General features: G+C 44.1%; 2 protein-coding genes across 2 annotated transcripts; both read left to right on the top strand.

The window, feature by feature from the left end:
* The first annotated feature begins 5981 nt into the window (after positions 1 to 5981).
* Positions 5982 to 7271, top strand: foxe3 (forkhead box E3). Its single transcript, XM_068591744.1, has one exon. The coding sequence runs from the start codon at positions 5982 to 5984 to the stop codon at positions 7269 to 7271; it is 1290 nt and encodes a 429-aa protein (XP_068447845.1).
* Positions 7272 to 13559: 6288 nt separating this feature from the next.
* On the top strand, positions 13560 to 15652 carry foxd2 (forkhead box D2). Its single transcript, XM_068591526.1, has one exon. It carries the CDS (start codon positions 13571 to 13573, stop codon positions 14678 to 14680), a length of 1110 nt encoding a protein of 369 aa, XP_068447627.1. The 5' UTR covers positions 13560 to 13570; the 3' UTR covers positions 14681 to 15652.
* Positions 15653 to 18703: the final 3051 nt, after the last annotated feature.

Here is an 18703-nt window from a genome sequence, read left to right as displayed (position 1 = left end):
TTGTAATATGCCTTCACTCCGTACAGACTTCATTAAAGATTACGTCTCCCTGCGATGTGTCGTCTGCTCAACAAGTTCTGTTACCTGCAGTTTCCTGGTTGTTTGTGTGTGTGCATACGTCTTAAAGAACATAATGGGTGCTGATCCCACCTGTCTGAGCTGGCCTCGGACTACAGGAAGGACAATGTGAGGAGAGCGGGCGTGGGACTGGGTGGTAAACACTGACCTCTATCCTAAGTCACATCCACAGATACGAATGGATAAACCACTGAAGGGGAGTTAGGGGGGGGGGGGGGCAGAGAGAGAAAGAGCTTGTAAGAGGGCTTCAAAAACTGTATGCAATTCTGCACAGAGTTTAATATTTTCATGGGAATTTTCATTCTGCATCATACTGTATCTGTATAATAATTATTTAGATATATACTTTTTTTAAAAAATTTTTTACAGTAGTTGAATTCAATTTTAATATGCATGCTGGATGACATCCAGGTAGTTTTATTCTGACCTTTCTGCTTTAATGAATTTTCATGATAAAGGTTGAACAATTTGGGCTTGGCACTCAAACAAATACCTCACAAATACATGCCTGTATTTGTACGTGTGTGTGTTCCAAGCATGTGGTGTGTGTGTGTCCTATCAGTCAGTGTAAAGGCCGGGCCTTATCATTGCTCCTCTCTCTCTCTCTCTCTCTCTCTCTCTCTCTCTCTCTCTCTCTCTCTCTCTCTCTCTCTCTCTCTTCAATAAAGCCTTGAGGCTGCGTGTCCATGCTGGCTGTCCATCTCTCACCACCAGGCAATGCCAGCACCAATACTTGCCTTTGAGGTGGAAAACCAGTGCCGTTGTTGATGGAAACATGTGCAGTGGGGACTCTTTTGGATTCAATCAGTAAAACTTGTAATAAAATAACATCAATGTTTTAGTGGTGGATTGGTTTGACTTCTCTCTGGAGTTAGGGACTAGATCCAGTCCCAGGCTGAGGAGCTGAAGTGAACGAGTGAGAAGTGCACGTTGAAAGACAGCAGTACGAGGACGCTGAATGAAAGTCCTTGTCTCTTCTCATGAGCCCACCTCTCTTGCCTTTCTCCCTGCTCCGAAACTCTGACGTCCAATGAAGGATTCGTCTATGTCACTGTGACCTCACTGATACTCCGCTTCCCCACTTCGACACATGTTTAGGGGCGATAGAGACACAAGATGAAACCGCTTGGATTTATATTCTGAACGAAGTGAAAGGAAAATTGTTGTAAGCTCTTCGAACACATGTATGAACACATCACTACTACTACTACTACACACACACACTTTAACCCCCCTCCACCCCCCCCCCCCCACATGCGGCCCACACACCAGCTCTCTTCTTCCCTTTGCGGTAAGCTGTTGCTCATCAGGGCCCAGTCTGCCAGTCTGGTCCACATAGCCTTCCAGGAATGCCTCAAACACACAGTGCCTCATACAGTTAAAGCCAATCGGCAGTATTTGGCACATCCGGTTGAATATTTGTCCTAACTCACATTGCTCTAATTATGATTATTGTGCTTTTGCTTGTGAGTAAAACTATTGATTTTCTTCAGCATTTAAAAGTTGAATTCAAGAACTTTAGTGTTGCAGCTTTCCTGAGCAGATGGGTGTATAATTTTGACTGTTTGCTCTTGTCTTGGAAGCTAAAGAAGGACCCAACCAGTCAGCCAGGAGCTCCCAGTATTAAGCAGTTAAGCTTCTCTCTGTTAGCTAACCACGGTACGCAGTGGAGCATTAGGACACTGTTTACTCCCTACCTTCAGACTATCTGGGCGGCTCTGCTACTCAGTTTTTTCCCTTTGAAATATCCAAATCCAAACACGTTGGGTGTATCACACAGTATGTCCTGATAGCAACAGAAGCCTGATGTGAAAATCAACTGATATTTTTTAGACAAAGGCATATTTGTGTCTGTGTTAGATAAGCAGACACTGTTCATGTCTGTTTATTCAATATGACGCTGGAGGAGACGATTGGCATATAGCATAAAAAAAATGGATATTTTGAGGTGCTGGTAGGTGGATATTTTAATACTTTCGACAGAGCCAGACAAGCTGTTTCCCTCTGCGCTCAGTCAAAGTTGGCTGGACAAACTCGTCGGTGGTGTCAATCCTCACATCTGTTTCTCTGCTATAAAAGCGAAGACATGAACTTTCCAAAATGTCCAATGTCCATGGCAGTCACTGCAGTTTAGTTCGGACGTCACAAATAACGCGCATACAAAAAAGGTGGACTTAAGCGCGAGCAGCGTGGTCTCCAAGCAACGTTGCAAGCTCCATCAAATGGCCCAAAGCCTGCTTTTCCACCTCATGCGTGTGTCGCTCACCTCCTAATTGTTTAATTACGGTGCTTGTCTTCCCACGATGTGACCTCGGCTTGGTGTTCACTCTTGTGGATGAACCCTGCAGCGTCCCCGAGCTGCGGGGCTGGAAGCAGGGGGATTTCCTACATGTGTCTTAGGGGCAGCAACGTGTTTATTCAGGCAGAAACAGTAAGGACATGCAGTGTATCGTCAATCACAGCATTACAGGTCAAAGGGTCATGATCATTGAGAAATTTGCATTTGCAGGAGAAATTGTATTTCGTATACCATAGGAAGCATGCATGCTCCTCTGAATGATACATACCATTAAACTGAGGCAAAAAGGACTCTTTACATGTTTAAAGGCCAACAGAAGACTCGTTAACTCACGAAAAGACAGTGTGTGTATGAGTATTTGTGTGCAGCATCCATGTGAACTTTTGAGAAGATGAGCAGCATACATCAAGCCTGACTGGTTGTGTGTGTGTGTGTGTGTGTGTGTGTGTGTGTGTGTGTGTGTGTGTGTGTGTGTGTGTGTGAACCATGTGCGGTTCTTAAGCAGGGCAGTGTAGCGTGCAGTGCAGGAGCGAGCAGAGGCGGCCCAGGCCCGCACAGACCCAGTACCCTGGTAATCCCCACGTTTTCAGGAGCCCTGGCCCGTACTTGATGAGCTTGAGCAAGAAAAAGGTTGCGCTCTCTCATGTGTTCCCCTCTCTCTCTCTCTCTCTCTCTCTCTCTCTCCATCTCTCTGTGACTCTGTCTCCCTCTCGTTCTCTCGTTCTCTCGTTCTCTCTGTCTCTCACTCTTTTATTCCCCCTCTTTTTCTCATGCCCCCCCCCCCCGCCTCCCCATCCCCTCGTCCCCTGGAGCCACTTTGCGAATGAATGGATACCAAGTGTTTACTCAGCAACTTTGCCTGTCCCTCTATTTTTCTCAGGATTTCATCGAAAAGTACGGCCGCCCCCTGTAAGTCGAGCATTGTGACTGGACACACCTGCCGTCAACTCGTTCGGCATTTATGGAAACTCATATTTGGTGATGAGTTTCTACCACAAACAAAAAAGTAGTTTGAGCTTATTTTAATGCTTTGAGGGACACACACATCCAACCACTGTGTGATGTCTTGCTGTTTTACAGTCTTCGATAGAAGTGAAAAGGAAAGCTGTGTTTATTTCAAAGAGGAAATCTGCCCAGGTTCTTTAAAACACGTGTATAACTTATTAATAACTAAGCTTCTAGTTTCAGTAAAAAAAAAAAAAACTTCACATGAAATATATCAAAACAAAAACGTGCCAAAAAGTGAAGCATGATATAAAACTTCAATTAAAAGCACTGTCCGGAGGACAATTGTGACTGTATCTTTATTCATGTTTAGGTGCACAACGAGGAAAAATAAATAAATACATTGTTAAGTGTTATTCATTTCAGAATATTTAGGCAGTTTTTTTCATTGCCCTTATGAAAATCTACATTCTGTGATCAAGTAAAGTGTGATTCAGGCTACAATTAGCCAACACTACCTCCAAGATATAGACCAATTATACCTAAGTATGGGAAGCTATGCATTACAATGAGATGGAACCACAATATCCAAAGCTACAATTGTGTATCATCAATATGCACCTGAATCAGCAGCCTCAGCTCCTATTTCCCTCCACTTTATGGAACCTCCACCTTCACACCACCATTTATCCACCATTTAAAAAAAAGATGTGCATCCGTGCATCGTGGGACTGCATGAGGGCGACGACATCATTACATTTTGTCTCGTAATGCAGACTGTAACTGAAGCAAGGTGTTCAAAACTAAAAGGTGCATGGTGGCACATGGCTGCACAGCGTCTGTGACAAGGGTGTGCCGCGAGCGCAGAGGTGCAGGGAGGTATGGGGAGGCTCTGGTGGGGTAGTGGGGTGGGTTTAGGAGGAGAGGGGATTAGCAAGAGGCCGCAGGCCCCGAGGCAGAGGGCCCGTTTCCTGGCCTGAGCCCCTGTTTGTCCTGCCTGACCTGGCAGCTCTGGGGGCAGATCCTGCTTGGATACAGCCCCGCTCCCACGCCTGTCTGAAGCTGTTAGCCACTGGCTGTGAGTAGCTAGCTGGGCTTAGTGTTGTCTGAGCTGCGGCCGGGTCGGGAGGGGTCCTATCATCTGTGGGGTGGAGGGAGGGGGAGGAGGAGGGGGTTCCAACAACTTTGTGCTGGCGGTGTGAGGGTGACGGGTATAGTGGGCGGCTATGATTAATGACTTTGGTTGGATTATTGCCACCATATTTGTTCATATCAGGCCTGTGGAGGGACAGTTGACCATGAACGTCATCCCCCCCTCCCCCGCCCCCCCCTTTTTGTCTCGTCTTTTGTCCTCTCGATCCGTTCCCAACGCATCGGTGCAAGTGGACGACAAATTACAGAAACTTAGAGTTTGTTAGCGAGGTGACTAATACAATATATTTTTGACAAGAGCTTCGGTGCACTTTGGCGTATGTTCTACAACATTCTTTCAAAAGATATTCCCGCATTTGTGGTTTTCGTTGATGATGCTGGAAACAACCGGAGATAATTCACATCATTACTCCTTATGCCAGTCAGCGACGCCATCATTCAGGTTTACCTTTAATTTATTACCCATCTGCACAAGCTCAGGTTAGTAAAAGTACATGAAGCATGATGCCACTACCAGTCTCATCACAGACATCGTATCACTCACAACAGTCCACCGCAGGTCACCTCCCTGTGTATCTTACCTTTTGTAATTAACTTCAACCCTCTATTTGCCTAAATCCTCAACTAAAAGCACCGCCACATGATTGTGTTTGCAGGGTGTTGTCACCATACCACTTGTGAGCAGAACTGTGTTTTTACTTAAAAGATCCGTAAGATAACACCTCTCCTCTCCGGCCGGGGCACTGTTTGATTATCGCTCTCCAAAAATGAGAATGAAATGAGGGGGATATTTACTTTTCCTCCCCAAAAGCTTTGATAGCTCAATTGCTTGTTTTCAGTGGCTTGTTATTATTTTTCAATTGGTGGATTGGCTGTTGGGCTCGGAGGAGCACGGAGCAGCTCTGTGGGTGTTGTTTCTGCCCTGGATATACACAGAGCTGTCAGTGAAAGCAGGGAGAGAGGAGAGAGAGAGAGAAGGGGGTCATCGGTAAATCTCTGTCAGGGCCTCCATCAGTATAAGGTTCTGATATTGCACCACCTATACTTGCCTCGGCTATGTCTTCCTCTGGACGGCAGACAAACGGCTTCTTCAAAATGAAACGAAATCATAAAGTCTTTTTGAAAACTGGCATGTGCATAGAAAGAAGAAGAAAGAACATAGAGGGCAGAGGGAGTGGAGGGGGTGGGGGGGGGGGGTATCCAAATGTTGTTGGGGGTTTTGTCCTCCTGCCCCCATCGTCACAGGCGAGCCAGTGGCGTCATTCCTGCCTCGCTTTATAAAACTGTCAACGCCTCCCTCTCACCTGGACTGACACTCAGCACCCAAACAGAGCAGGACTGGTGGTTTCTGTCCAGAGCAGGGCACCAGTCGCTAGAACTTCTTTCTTTCTTTTACGCGCATTTCCCCCCCCTCCTTCCCCTTCTTCTTCTTCCTCCTCCTCCTCCTCCCCACTCCCTCCCAGCTGATTATTTCGACCAAAAACCAGAGCATCACATTGTTTCTTTTATGAATCTGGCAAATTATTCTTACTTCTCTGGCATGTGCAACATGACCGCCGAGACGCAGCACTCGCCCGCCGAGGTGAGTCCTGTCGTCATGTCTCCCAGCGGCGTGAGCCTGGACTCCCCGCCGCCGCCGCCGCCGCCGCTGATGCTGCAGGCCCGCTCCAAGGACAACGTCCTGATCAAGTCGGAGCCCCGCGGGGGGAGCAGCCCGGGCACGGAGGACGGAGCCGCTCTGGGACAGACCGACGAGCACCTGCCCAGCGGGAGCCGGCGGAGGAAGAGGCCCGTCCAGAGGGGGAAGCCGCCCTACAGCTACATCGCGCTCATCGCCATGGCCATCGCCAACTCCCCGGAGAGGAAGCTCACCCTGGGGGGCATTTATAAGTTCATCATGGAGCGCTTCCCTTTCTACAGGGAGAACTCCAAGAAGTGGCAAAACTCCATCCGCCACAACCTCACCCTCAACGACTGCTTCGTGAAGATCCCCCGGGAGCCCGGCCGGCCGGGGAAGGGCAACTACTGGACCTTGGACCCCGCCGCCGAGGACATGTTCGACAACGGGAGCTTCCTGAGGAGGAGGAAGAGGTTCAAGCGCACAGATGTCAGCACCTACCCGGGCTACATGCAGAGCTCCAGCGCGTTCACCCCGACCCCGATGGGCAGGCCCTCGTACCCGAACAGCCTGTACGCCGGGATCGGCTCCGGTTACGGCTCTCAGCTGGCCGCCACGTCCCCGCATCCGACCATGCTGCATCACTACCAGACGTCCGCCGGGGTCGGCCAAGGGCAGCCGCGCAGCATGTTCAGCATCGACAACATCATCAGCCAGCAGACGGTGGTGGGGCCGAGCGGCCCGGGCGGGGACCTGAACTCCCAGGCGCTGGGTTTGGGTTTGGGGCTGCACGGGGGAGGTGACCTGGGCGCCATGGCCTCCAGCTGCTCGGTCACCGGCAACGACCCGTCTGCGTGCTTCCAGACCCAGACTCTCAACGCCTCTGCGAACATGCTGAGCAGAAACAGCGGGAACCTGCCATCCAACTTGGCCACCGGGTACCCGTACTCCTCCTCGGGCTCTCCAACGCACCTGCCCGCCATGACCCAGTCCGGGTTCTCCCCCGGGAGCTCTCAGGTGTACTGCTCCGGCAACCGGCTGTCCCTGCCGGCCCTGCGCCCGGGCTCCTGCGCCGAGCACACGGAGCAGCTGCTGGGCCTCTCCGGGCCCATGAACTCCTACAACAACACCTACATGAGACAAGCCAACTTTGCGTCAGGATTAGAGCGCTATATGTGAGACTTTATTAGGTCCCACACAATAAATGAATCCTTATTAATTATTGGCTGCTTAATAGTCATATTACAGGAGGAGGCCCTCAGTGAGCCCATGACAGGTGCAGCAGTAATGTCACTAGCCATGACAAAAGGGCTATGCAAAATGCTATTATAAATACTATTCATTCACAGATTTAAGTTTTTGAATTAAATGTATTTTTTTTAGTCAGGATAAGAAAATACATACATATATATATATATATATATATATATATATATATATATATATATATATATATATATATATATATATATTGTGACACAAAATGACCGAGCCTCATGATAAAGCATTCCTATTTAAAAGCCATTTCGATTCGTTTCACACATTCCATGACTGTATGAGTTGTATGTGTATTTTACTGTGCCATGTTTCGTTCATATATATATATATATATATATATATGTATATATATATATATATATATATATATATATATATATATATATATATATATATATATATATATATATTCTTGTTGCGTTTCAGAGTTAGTTAAGTCAGCTGTTTTCAATGTAAATAGTGTGTTGAAGTATAAAAACTTTATTAAAAGAAAAGAGTGTTATTGTTGCTGACGACAGGTCACCTTGAATGAATTCATTTTTTACAGTAAAATAAACGTGGTCTTTATTGATGAAGATTAATATATTTGTCTGTGAAAACATTCTTTTAAAAACGTTATTTCATATGATTTTAGTGCAACAGCAGGTTACAACAATATCAATCTGAAGCTGCTTTAAAAGAAGACAATCGATCCAGTATCCAGCAATATAGATGCATGTACAACCTGTACCAGCACACACACACACACACACACACACACACACACACACACACACACACACACACACACACACACACACACACACACACACACACACACACACATATTGATATATTTTGAAATATATTGATATAGATTTACACCTGCTCAAAAAACAGCTCAATCTTTAAAAATAAATAATTTGTAACAATTAATCATACTTCAAAAAATAAGACTGGGGCATTTTCTAAAGTAAAGACAAAATGTGTTTAAAAACAAATATAGTGACTTTGTTACACAATGTATAGCAACAAATAAACAATTTGACACAATAATGATGTAAAAATAAAGATTAGTCATCATCACAACACATGAATACAGATCTGTTTTTAGAAAGTTATTTAAATATGAATCACAGGAAATAAAGAAACACTGTTAATCAAACTTATTGAATGAATTAGTCAAACTGTGACTAATGAAGCATAAATATTCCCGTCTGTTTACATACAGGCCATATTGTCCAAACAGATCAATGTCTATTCACATTTGGACTGGAGTTTGTTACGTTTTCACAGTATATATAAAAACAATATTCATAAAAATCGAACTTGTTTTCATCATTGTACATTTTTTCAGTCTTAATTCCCCCTAAAGTTTTTACTCAGACTGTGTTAATGTCTTTAACTTGTCTCTTTCCCCTTTTTCAGATTTATTTTATTCAAAAATGCTATGTTGTTCCTCGTGAAAGGGTTTATGTTCCCAAAAATATTGTGTAATTCAAGTGTGTGGATGCAAATGTAAGATACAGCCTCTACTCATTGTTCACTGGTTATCACCAACAATCTGACTTTAAACATAATTGTACTGACAATATCAACTCAGTATCAGTCAATATATATGAATTGGTTAATCAATAACCAAAATTGTAAACAATTTTTTATAATTTGAGAAAGTTGCTTCCAAAGTCACATGGTATATTTGGTGTTGGTGACAGAAATTAAACAGTTTACAGATCTTCGCTGCCAATTGTCATCATCGTTATTCAGTGACGGTGCGACATGTGGTCACATTCCTGATTAAACGTTAACGTTGTTCAAAAAAACATAACGCATAAAAACAATCTAAAGATAAAGATACAAAACATATTACTCAATAACAAAAAGCTCAGAGCGTGTTGCTTATCAACAACATGGCATGTATTCATTGTGTTACATCCTCTGAAACTATTAAACTATTGAAGCACCAGAGGGGCTGGTGCAGCCACCTGCTGGGTCAAACTGATCAAGCACCGCTGAAGCTGGCAGAAGTGAGTGGAAACTAGACTGCATTGTTTGGTTTAATTAGACGAGAAGGAAAGTATCTTATTAATAAAAAAAACAACCAAACAGAAAGCCTGATTGTCTTTGATAAACCACAGCCACATGTGTCATGAACTGAGATGTTTACAGCTGTTTTAAAGCAGTTTGTGTGTGGGGTCAAATCCAAAGAGAAGGCTCTCATTACTTATGAGTGAAACAACTTGTTTGTTCAGTCGAAATGAACTAACAGTTGGAATCAAATCAGTTCAGACCTTCCACCACTAGATGGAAGCAAAAGCAAGATGTGGGATTGTTTCCGCTCATTCACAAGGATATATTGTTGGGTTGTGCTTTTAACTGACTTCAGTAATTCTAGTCAACAGTCCACAATGGATACCACAGCTCAAGAGAACAGATCATAATTGTGTACATTGATAAGTTGTGTTGATAAGTGACGTACAGCTGCTTCTGGGATTAATAAAGGGAGGCCGCTATAGTAGGTGACTATAGGAGGCCTCCCGGTGTAGTTTAAGACGCTAATCCACCAGAGAAACAGGTGAAATGTGATACGCTCTTAACAGATCCTCAGTGGAGAGGAACAGAGGGAGCTGTGCAATGAGAAAACAAGTTGATAAGTAATAATGTAGTGTATTTGTGAAAAATGATGTCATTATAAAATAGCTAGAACGTTGTGATTATGTTTAGGCCAGCAGACGAGGCTCAGCAGGCCCTGATGGCCCGCCACTGCATTTAAAATGTTCTAACAGTTGAAGAAAATGTTTATGCAACTAAGCTCACGCTGTTTGAAACGTCTCTGATCTGAAAAAACAACTAAATGTAGAATTGCGTTTCAAAGTGAACCTTTCTTCTGCTCAGGCGCTCCTGAGGCTTCTCGGCTGCACATGACAGTGTCTGAGCGTTGTGCTTTAGTTGCCGCTCGTTGCCTTCAGAGGATTGTATTATTATAATTTGTTTTTACAATCATTTGACAGCTTTAGTTAGAAGTAACTTTAAGATTCAAAGTAAAACTTTATAAAATACAGTGTCTTGATGTAAATTAAAGCGTCAATCAATTAGTTGGGTAACATCAAATTAATGGATTGTCTGTTTTGATAATTGTTTCTGTCATTTTGAGTGACTTGAACAATCATCCATTAACTTGAAGCTCGTCATCAATATGCTCCTTTGGAGAGTTTGTTTCATTCGCCTTCTAGTGTTGTAACATGTTTCATAAGATTACTTTAAATATTAATGCGCAGGGATGAATACACACAACAATTGATATACTTATATAATATTTTAATGTTGATATGAGGCTACAGCTTTAATTCACAGATGTTTCTTGTTGGAACTTTTTTGCTGTGACACTTTTTTTTTATGTTGCCTGTATATCCAGGTAAAAAAAAAAAAAAAAAAAGAAGTAACTAATTTTCCCACATCTCAAAATATCTCAACTGCTCCCAGTTTTTCAGTTGTATTCTGTAAACTGCTGTTTACTGTTCGGGTCTCTTGTGTATGACTTCTGACCAGCAGGGGGCGCCTCAACACCACAAACGGCGACGGTGAGACACTCCAGCGGGACGATTCACACAAACTCCCGTGAACCTTTGGAAAGTTGAAGGAGCTGTAATAATATCCAGCGCTCGCTCTGCAGGTTGTTCAATTCAGCGGATTCAATACACGTCTAAATACTGCATGTTCAACCAAATGCCATAACACAACTAAATATGCGCATGGTGATTTTAGAAGTGCAATAAAAAGAGCTGCAAATTTTTAAAAAAGCCTTATAATTGTAGCTGCACAACATGTATGTATTTTGTATATTTATTGTCAAAGACAATATTGATAATACATCTTTAAATACATCAGAATAAATCAACAAGTATGGGCACAGAGAATAAATACAAATACATTACAAAAAAAATACATAAACAAATAAAATTTGAAGAGTGCATTGGCTCCAAAAGGTTGGGCCTTTAAATTGAAAAAAATAATAATTATGATTTCAATAAAAAAAAAAAGATATTCCACAATTTATGAGTGCTTGTGGGGTGTGGGTAAAGTAATGTGTCATGTGTGTGGAGCAGCTGTCAGGTCTCAGGGCCGATTTCAGATTGTAAAGGACATGTGACAGGAGAACAGGAGGACAGGAGGACAGGAGGACAGGAGGAGGAGTAGGAAGACAGGAGGAGGAGGGCAGGAGGACAGGAGGAGGAGGACAGGAGGACAGGAGGACAGGAGGATAGGAGGAGGAGGACAGGAGGATAGGAGGACAGGAGGATAGGAGGATAGGAGGACAGGATGAGGACTAGAGGACAGGAGAAGCTGCATGTTGACTCCTTCAGTGAAACGGTCTTCTCCTTCAATAAAGAGTAACAACAAGCAAACCCATCAGATTGGAGTTGAGATTGGAGGAAACTCTGGCCCACATGATAATTACATGAGTGTGGTTCTGCTGATGGACACGCGCGACAGCAACGTGTGTCTGCGGCGTAATGAGCAGGAATGTCGTCATCTCTGCTGCTGGCCTTCCTCCTGCATGGCGGACACGAACCGGAGCAGGTTGCAGCTCCATGGCCGGTGTGCTCTTGTGAATTACGCAGACAATGCAGAGGGATGGTGCGACTTTTCTGACGAGGAAAACACAAAACCCCCCGTGGGAAGTGATCCGGGGAATCAGACGACTGGCCAAAACCTTTGAGGGTTTTTTTAATTTCTATACGGAAATCAGGCAATTTATTAGAGGGACGGAATAAAACTGATTTGACATTTTAAACAATGTGTGTAACGGCTCAACATGACTTAAGAATGAACAAATAATAACCATGTTAATTAAAAGTCAAATTAAAATAGTGATAATAAGCCTATTTAATGACATCCTGATACACATTATACATTAAATGGAGACAAATTGTATGTTTTTTATTTCTGAATTAAACAAATAGCCTACACATTGGTTTGAAAAGGAGTGGAGGGTTGATAATAAAAATAATACATTATTATTTGAATAAATACATGTAATATTGTTATTAATATAATTATTAATATATTTCAAGACTAATCCATCTAATTATCTTTTTCTTTGAAGATCATTCTGAACTTTAAAAACATTTTTTGTCATTTAAAACTTTCTTTATAAAAAAGAGATATTTGATGTGACTCTAAATATACATTTAGATTATTGGCTAAATATTGATGTGCGTTTTGCTAGTGTTATTTAGTTATATATTAATATATCATCATCGGAGCTTTTACTTCTCTCACTCTTTACTCTGCAGAATAAATTAATTGAGTCCCGCAAACTATAATGTTGAGAAATAAATCACGTTTCAATTATTGTATCTTTGGAGTATCGGTGCAATTATTTAGTTGTTAAATCATTTGCATTAATACTCCAATATTTGTTCTTAATACATTGGCAATATATTGATGAAGAAAGGTTACGGGAGATCTACAATAAGTGAATTAACAATATAAATGATCAACATGAGCTCATATGCACAGGACCAACTGAGAAAGCCTAAAAGCTTAACCATAGCAACAACTTTTCATATTTATTTGTGAAGTTGTTTTTTTTTCATCGAAATGTGGTGTAATGATCCAAGAGCAGATCCAAAATATTACGTTTTTGCAGGGCAATTTCGTCCAGTTCCTGGTAACAGTGACTCAAAGACCACGTGACCAGCATGGTCCTATAAATACCTTTTGAGCGCTGCAGAAGATAGTGTGATAGTCTGGCTGGATACCTCCCCAACCCCGTGCGTAAAAGATATTTCGGAAAAGATACTTGGAAGATCCAGAAGTAGATTTATAAAAAAACGAGCTACAACACAAAACTGACCACAAGACGGAAACAATCGCATCTCCGGAAATCACAAGTCCAGATCGATGATCTTTGACCGTCTGTTTATTTTTGATATATATTTTTTTACGCCTGAAAACCAGAAGTTGCCTGCTCGATGAGAAGCTCGCACGGCCCTGCTTGACCAGCCTCGGACGACCAGGAGTCGCCAGATCCACAGGTCAAAGAGTTATTTACCTTTTCAATAGATTCTAGCCATGTGTGCGTCCAGTAGTTGGAGATAAAGCTGCAGCAACACGCCCGGTGTGCTTATAAGGGGGGAGAGTAGAGCCTCGGACTAGAGAGGAGAGAGAGAGCGAGAGGGAGGGAGGGGGGGGAAAGAGAAGCGGCGTCTCCGAGGATGACTTTAGGGACGGATATGTCCGACAGCTCTGCATTGTCCGAAGACGTGGACATCGATGTGGTTGGGGGCGACATATCCGTTGGAAAGGACGGAAAGTACATCCACCACCACGAGTTCAACTTGGACAATGACTCTGACGATAATTACTCCCAGAACGCGGCCGAGAGGGTTTCTTCGCCCGGGCTCAGCAGCTCCGACTGCCCGTCGGACCAGGCGGGCTCCGGCGCAGAGGTCGGGACCGTGACCGCGGGGGAGAAGTCCCGCAAGGGGGCTCTGGTGAAGCCCCCTTACTCTTACATCGCGCTGATCACCATGTCCATCCTGCAGAGCCCCAAGAAGCGCCTCACGCTCAGCGAGATCTGCGAGTTCATCAGCAGCAGATTCCCTTACTACCGGGAGAAATTCCCCGCGTGGCAGAACTCGATTCGCCACAATCTCTCCCTGAACGACTGCTTCGTGAAGATCCCCCGGGAGCCCGGCAACCCCGGGAAGGGCAACTACTGGACCCTCGACCCGGATTCCGCAGACATGTTCGACAACGGGAGCTTCTTGCGCAGGAGGAAGCGCTTCAAGAGGCACCAGACGAACGAGATCCTCCGCGAGGCTGCCGGCTTTCTGCCCGGGTTTGGATACGGCCCGTACGGATACAACTATGGACTTCAGCTGCAGAACTTCCACGCGGCCCACAACCCGTATCACCCGCACCACACGGGTGGCGCGTTCCCGTTCCCCAACGCCCCCTGCACCTTGCCCTCCACCGCCTCCATATTCCCCGCGCCGCATCACCTTCCTTCCCTGTTAGGAGCCGACTTGAGAAAGCCTTTTTATCCGCAACTGAGCCCGTCTCTGCCGCCCCTCAAGACGGACTCCAGCACCCCGAGTCGCCCTTCGTTCTCGATTGACAATATCATCGGTGCGGCCAACTCCACCGGCTCGTCCTACGGCGTGCAGCCGGGCAGCCAGGCTCAGATCCTGGCCATCTTAACGCCGGCTCTGGCCTCCGCTTCCAACCATTTGACCCTATCGCAGGACAGTATATTACAGGCCGGGCCACAGGGTCAGACTTTTTCCAGCAAAAGCCCGAATATGAACACTTGTCCTTTCTGAAAAAGAAAAAAAAAAAATTATGAAAAAAAAACAAAACTTTTGAAAATGGGAAGAATTAAAATCTTTTATTATAAAGCCGATTGTGGCTTCCTCCTGTGTGAAGGTAGGCTGTACATTATTGTTGAAGGAAAAAAAAATAGTGTTCTGGCTCTCCGTTATTTCCTATCATTGTAAGAGGAGGGAAAGGTTTATTTATGGTGTGTAAATATGTGTATATTATTGAGGGACAAATGCAAGAAAGGTGTTTTTATGGACAGTGCTGACCTGCAATCTGGCGTGTGGCCTCCATTTGTCAGTGGAAGAAAAAAAAAAAGATCCTGCTATTTTTGAACATAAGTTAAAAAGGTGTCATCCATGGCTACGGGGATGATTCTTTTTTCTTTTTAATAGTTGAGAATTTTACGATGATTTACATTGTTTTTATTTTGTGCGTCGTGAGAAAATGGCACTGTTGTTGTTGACATAGGCTGACAGAGAAGGCAAACTCAGGTTTTACTTAGAAAGCACATGGAGACAAAGGGGGGCTTCTGACACAAGGATAACATTTCCCACTATCACTCCCTCCTCCAATGGATCTCCTCTACATGGTGAATGTGTGACAATGTCATTTCATGTTGTCAGTGGACTCGTAGGCTGTGGTTTTGGTATAAAGGAGCGCATTACCTCTCAACTTTTAACTGTTGTTCGTTCCTATCTATTTCACATTTTTACTCTGTGAAACATACAGTATGTCATGTGTTGCCAATAGAGAGAGAGAGAGAGACAGAGGCACCTAAATGTTCATAGGTCATTTTTTTTGTTGTAATGACAAGAATAATAAATGTTTGTGAATTTGAAAAAACAACAACAGCAAATCGTTAATTTATTTTTTATTCCATGTAAAGTTGATTCCTCAGTTCAAAGGAAAAAAGAAAGGTCTATAAAATAGACTAAACAGCGGCACGTGAGTTTATTTCAATTAAAATGCATATTTTGTTAAATTAAAAAGAAACGTTACAAATGAAGGTCAACGTTTTCTTTCTTCTCATTTTAAATATTGCTTCATTTGTTTTATTGTCATATTATTATTTATTGCGTTTCCCTTCAGTAAGAAGATATTTTTTGTTTTGCACAAATGGTAAAATCGTAACATTTAGGATATTTTTATTCTAACCATGCAACTCATACATATAATGCATGCATGTGGGCACTGAACAAGGTGATCAAACACACACACACACACACACACACACACACACACACACACACACACACACACACACACACACACACACAAGATGAGTCTCTTAGTAATGCAGTTAATCAGGACTCCTTTCAGGTGTGAAAAACGCACCAATTTCAGTTGAAATATTTCAAACGCGACTTGCTGCATATAACAGTCATGAATACCACGCAACAGTGGGCGAGTATTCCTCTTGTGTGGCTCTGGCTCCGCTTGTAAAGGACCATTTTCTAGCAAGTTACAAAGGGCCCAACTGAATGGGGGCGTTCGCAGGCCTCGGCGGTCTGTAATTGAAAGTGAACAAGCATATACCCACGGTCTTTCGGGCTTTCGTTGCTAATTTGTAGCAGCATTTTTCATCAGGCTCCCTAATCCACCATAATGCGGCTTTTGGGGCCGTTTGTTGATGTTGTCAGTGCGGACCCCCGGCCCAGGGGCCTGAATGTGCACGCAGCGAGCGGTCCCCATGTGGGACCGGCCACACGCATTTAGAGCCTGAAAAGCAATCTTCTCTAAAGGCCCTCGGTTTGTCCGCTTTCATGCCATCGTGTGTTGTCTCGGGCTCCGTATAAAAGAAGCAGTGGGACTCGTCCGGCGACAGAAGACGGGGCCCATTGGTCTTTTTTTCAGAGTTGTTGGAGCACATGTTTCCAGACAGAAGGGGGGGTGTAAAGCCTCCTTTATTTACCCGATCTGTGCGCAAATGGTTAAATTAGTTTGCGGGTGTTTTGACAGATGATTATTAAGGATGAAGGGTGGGAGGGCTGACTCCTCTTGTTTTCCTTCAGCACAGCTCACTGAAAGTCTTTGAAACGAAAACCAACACATGACTACTTTCTTTATCCGGACGCAGCCTTTCTTTCCTTTCTCTCTCCCAGTGGGCGCAAATTGGACATTTGATAAATATCGCGTGAGGATTTGGGAAATAATTTTCATTAGGGCTTCTGCCGCCGTATACGATGGTGTTAATTGATATCCTTGCGTGTGTAATTTGCGGAGTAAATGAGGGGGGGAAAAACATTAGCAGGCTATTGAAGTTTTCTGTTGCACGCTCGCTCTGGCAGGGAGTCATTACGCACCGCATCAGTCCATTAAAATCCACATGAAGCGTTTGCAGAGGTGGTTAAAAAGCGTTTAAATAACGGCAGGAACGACAACTAAGCCAATAAAACTCACGACACACACACACACACACACACACACACACACACACACACACACACACACACACACACACACACACACACGCACGCACACTGGATCTGCCACGAGGAAGTTCAGCCAAAGGCACAGACTTTGAAAACCAGACGATTTGAGACTGAATCCGTTTGGACGGGTTTTCGGCAGCAGCGCCGTCTCCGCTGGAAAGATTACAGGCTCTCGACCAGAACAGATCCGGAACTTGCTCTTCCTCAAAACCGCCACAAACACCGAACACGTAAGACATCCGGGGCGCATCTTTTCCAGCGCCCTTTAATTTCTCGTGTTCGTCCTAATATGGGCCTCTGCATCACCGCGCATACATTGACACGCGCATATTCCAGAAGGACGATGTGGTTTTGTCACTTCTTACTGGACCACCCATGCACGGGCCCGGCGGGCCTTTTCTTTGTGCATCACGACATCCGTCATTTCTCGCGACGTCTTCTCAAACCAAACGAGGGCTGAGTGATATGTGGAGTGACAGCCAAATGACTCAACAGTCACCAAACACACATTTATACATTTTATGGCCATTCCCATCTCCATAAGCGCTCCCATATGCCCCGTTTGGGCGGAGCAGCAGATATAAACCCGTGTTTTCCTGCTGCTATTATCTATTTATTTATAGACGGAACATGTATCTCTTCTTCTCCTTTTACGAGTCCGACATTAAATGAGATGAAGTGATTATAGAGCGTATTATTATTAGCATCATCATCATCATCAAATTATCGTCAGAGTTCCGTCCTAAACGGCGCGTGACAGCAGGGGGATTAACGCAAATCGTTTTGCTTAAATCTCCTCCTGCCAATAAACCAGGCGTCCCGGATCGATGCACATGCACTGCTGCGCGTCTTGAAGGGCACGAGGACAGAGGCCGTGCTGACGCCACTGTGTGTCTATTGTGTGTGCGTGCGCGCGCGCGTGAGAGAGAGAGAGAGAGAGAGAGAGAGAGAGAGAGAGAGAGAGAGAGAGAGAGAGAGAGAGATGTCAGGCCTCAAGGTCAGGCTCGTCAATTGAAAACAGCTTAAAGACATTCTTCACTAAATGCATGCAATAATATAATATATGCCCTCCATTAAGGAGTTAAGGTGTATACCCAGTGGCACATTATAACGCGTACACACACACACACACACACACACACACACACACACACACACACACACACACACACACACACACCCCTATTTAAGATATTTTAACGGGACGATTTATCCTGTAAAACCTGATGTTGCCAGATTGGATAATCGATACACACGCAAATGGCAGGTGCTTCACAAAGACATGTATAATATCTATATTTTCTGTTGATCACTTAAGGAACAAAAGCAGATTATATTTTTTAACTTATAGTTCTTCAGAACAGAGACCCACAAGGCAGAAGCTATGTTGTATCTGAGTTCTACTTCCGGGAGTATAGGACTACTAATGAAAACAAAGCACTCCGATTTGACTTTTTCCTCCCGCTCCATCGCACACGCTTCAAGTCTGGTACCCGACTTTGGAGACAACTTTTAGAAGCCGCATCTCTCACTTTTCTATGAAACAAATATAGCACTTTATATTAACCCCTATATATACCTTCCCTCCCTTCT

The sequence above is a fragment of the Clinocottus analis genome, unplaced genomic scaffold, assembly GCF_023055335.1.
Source record: "Clinocottus analis isolate CAN_PGR_092001 unplaced genomic scaffold, fCliAna1.0.p SCAF_25, whole genome shotgun sequence".
Taxonomy (NCBI): domain Eukaryota; kingdom Metazoa; phylum Chordata; class Actinopteri; order Perciformes; family Cottidae; genus Clinocottus; species Clinocottus analis.
The sequence above is the reverse complement of the archived record's forward strand: the minus strand, read 5'-3'. Positions and strand labels throughout refer to the sequence as shown.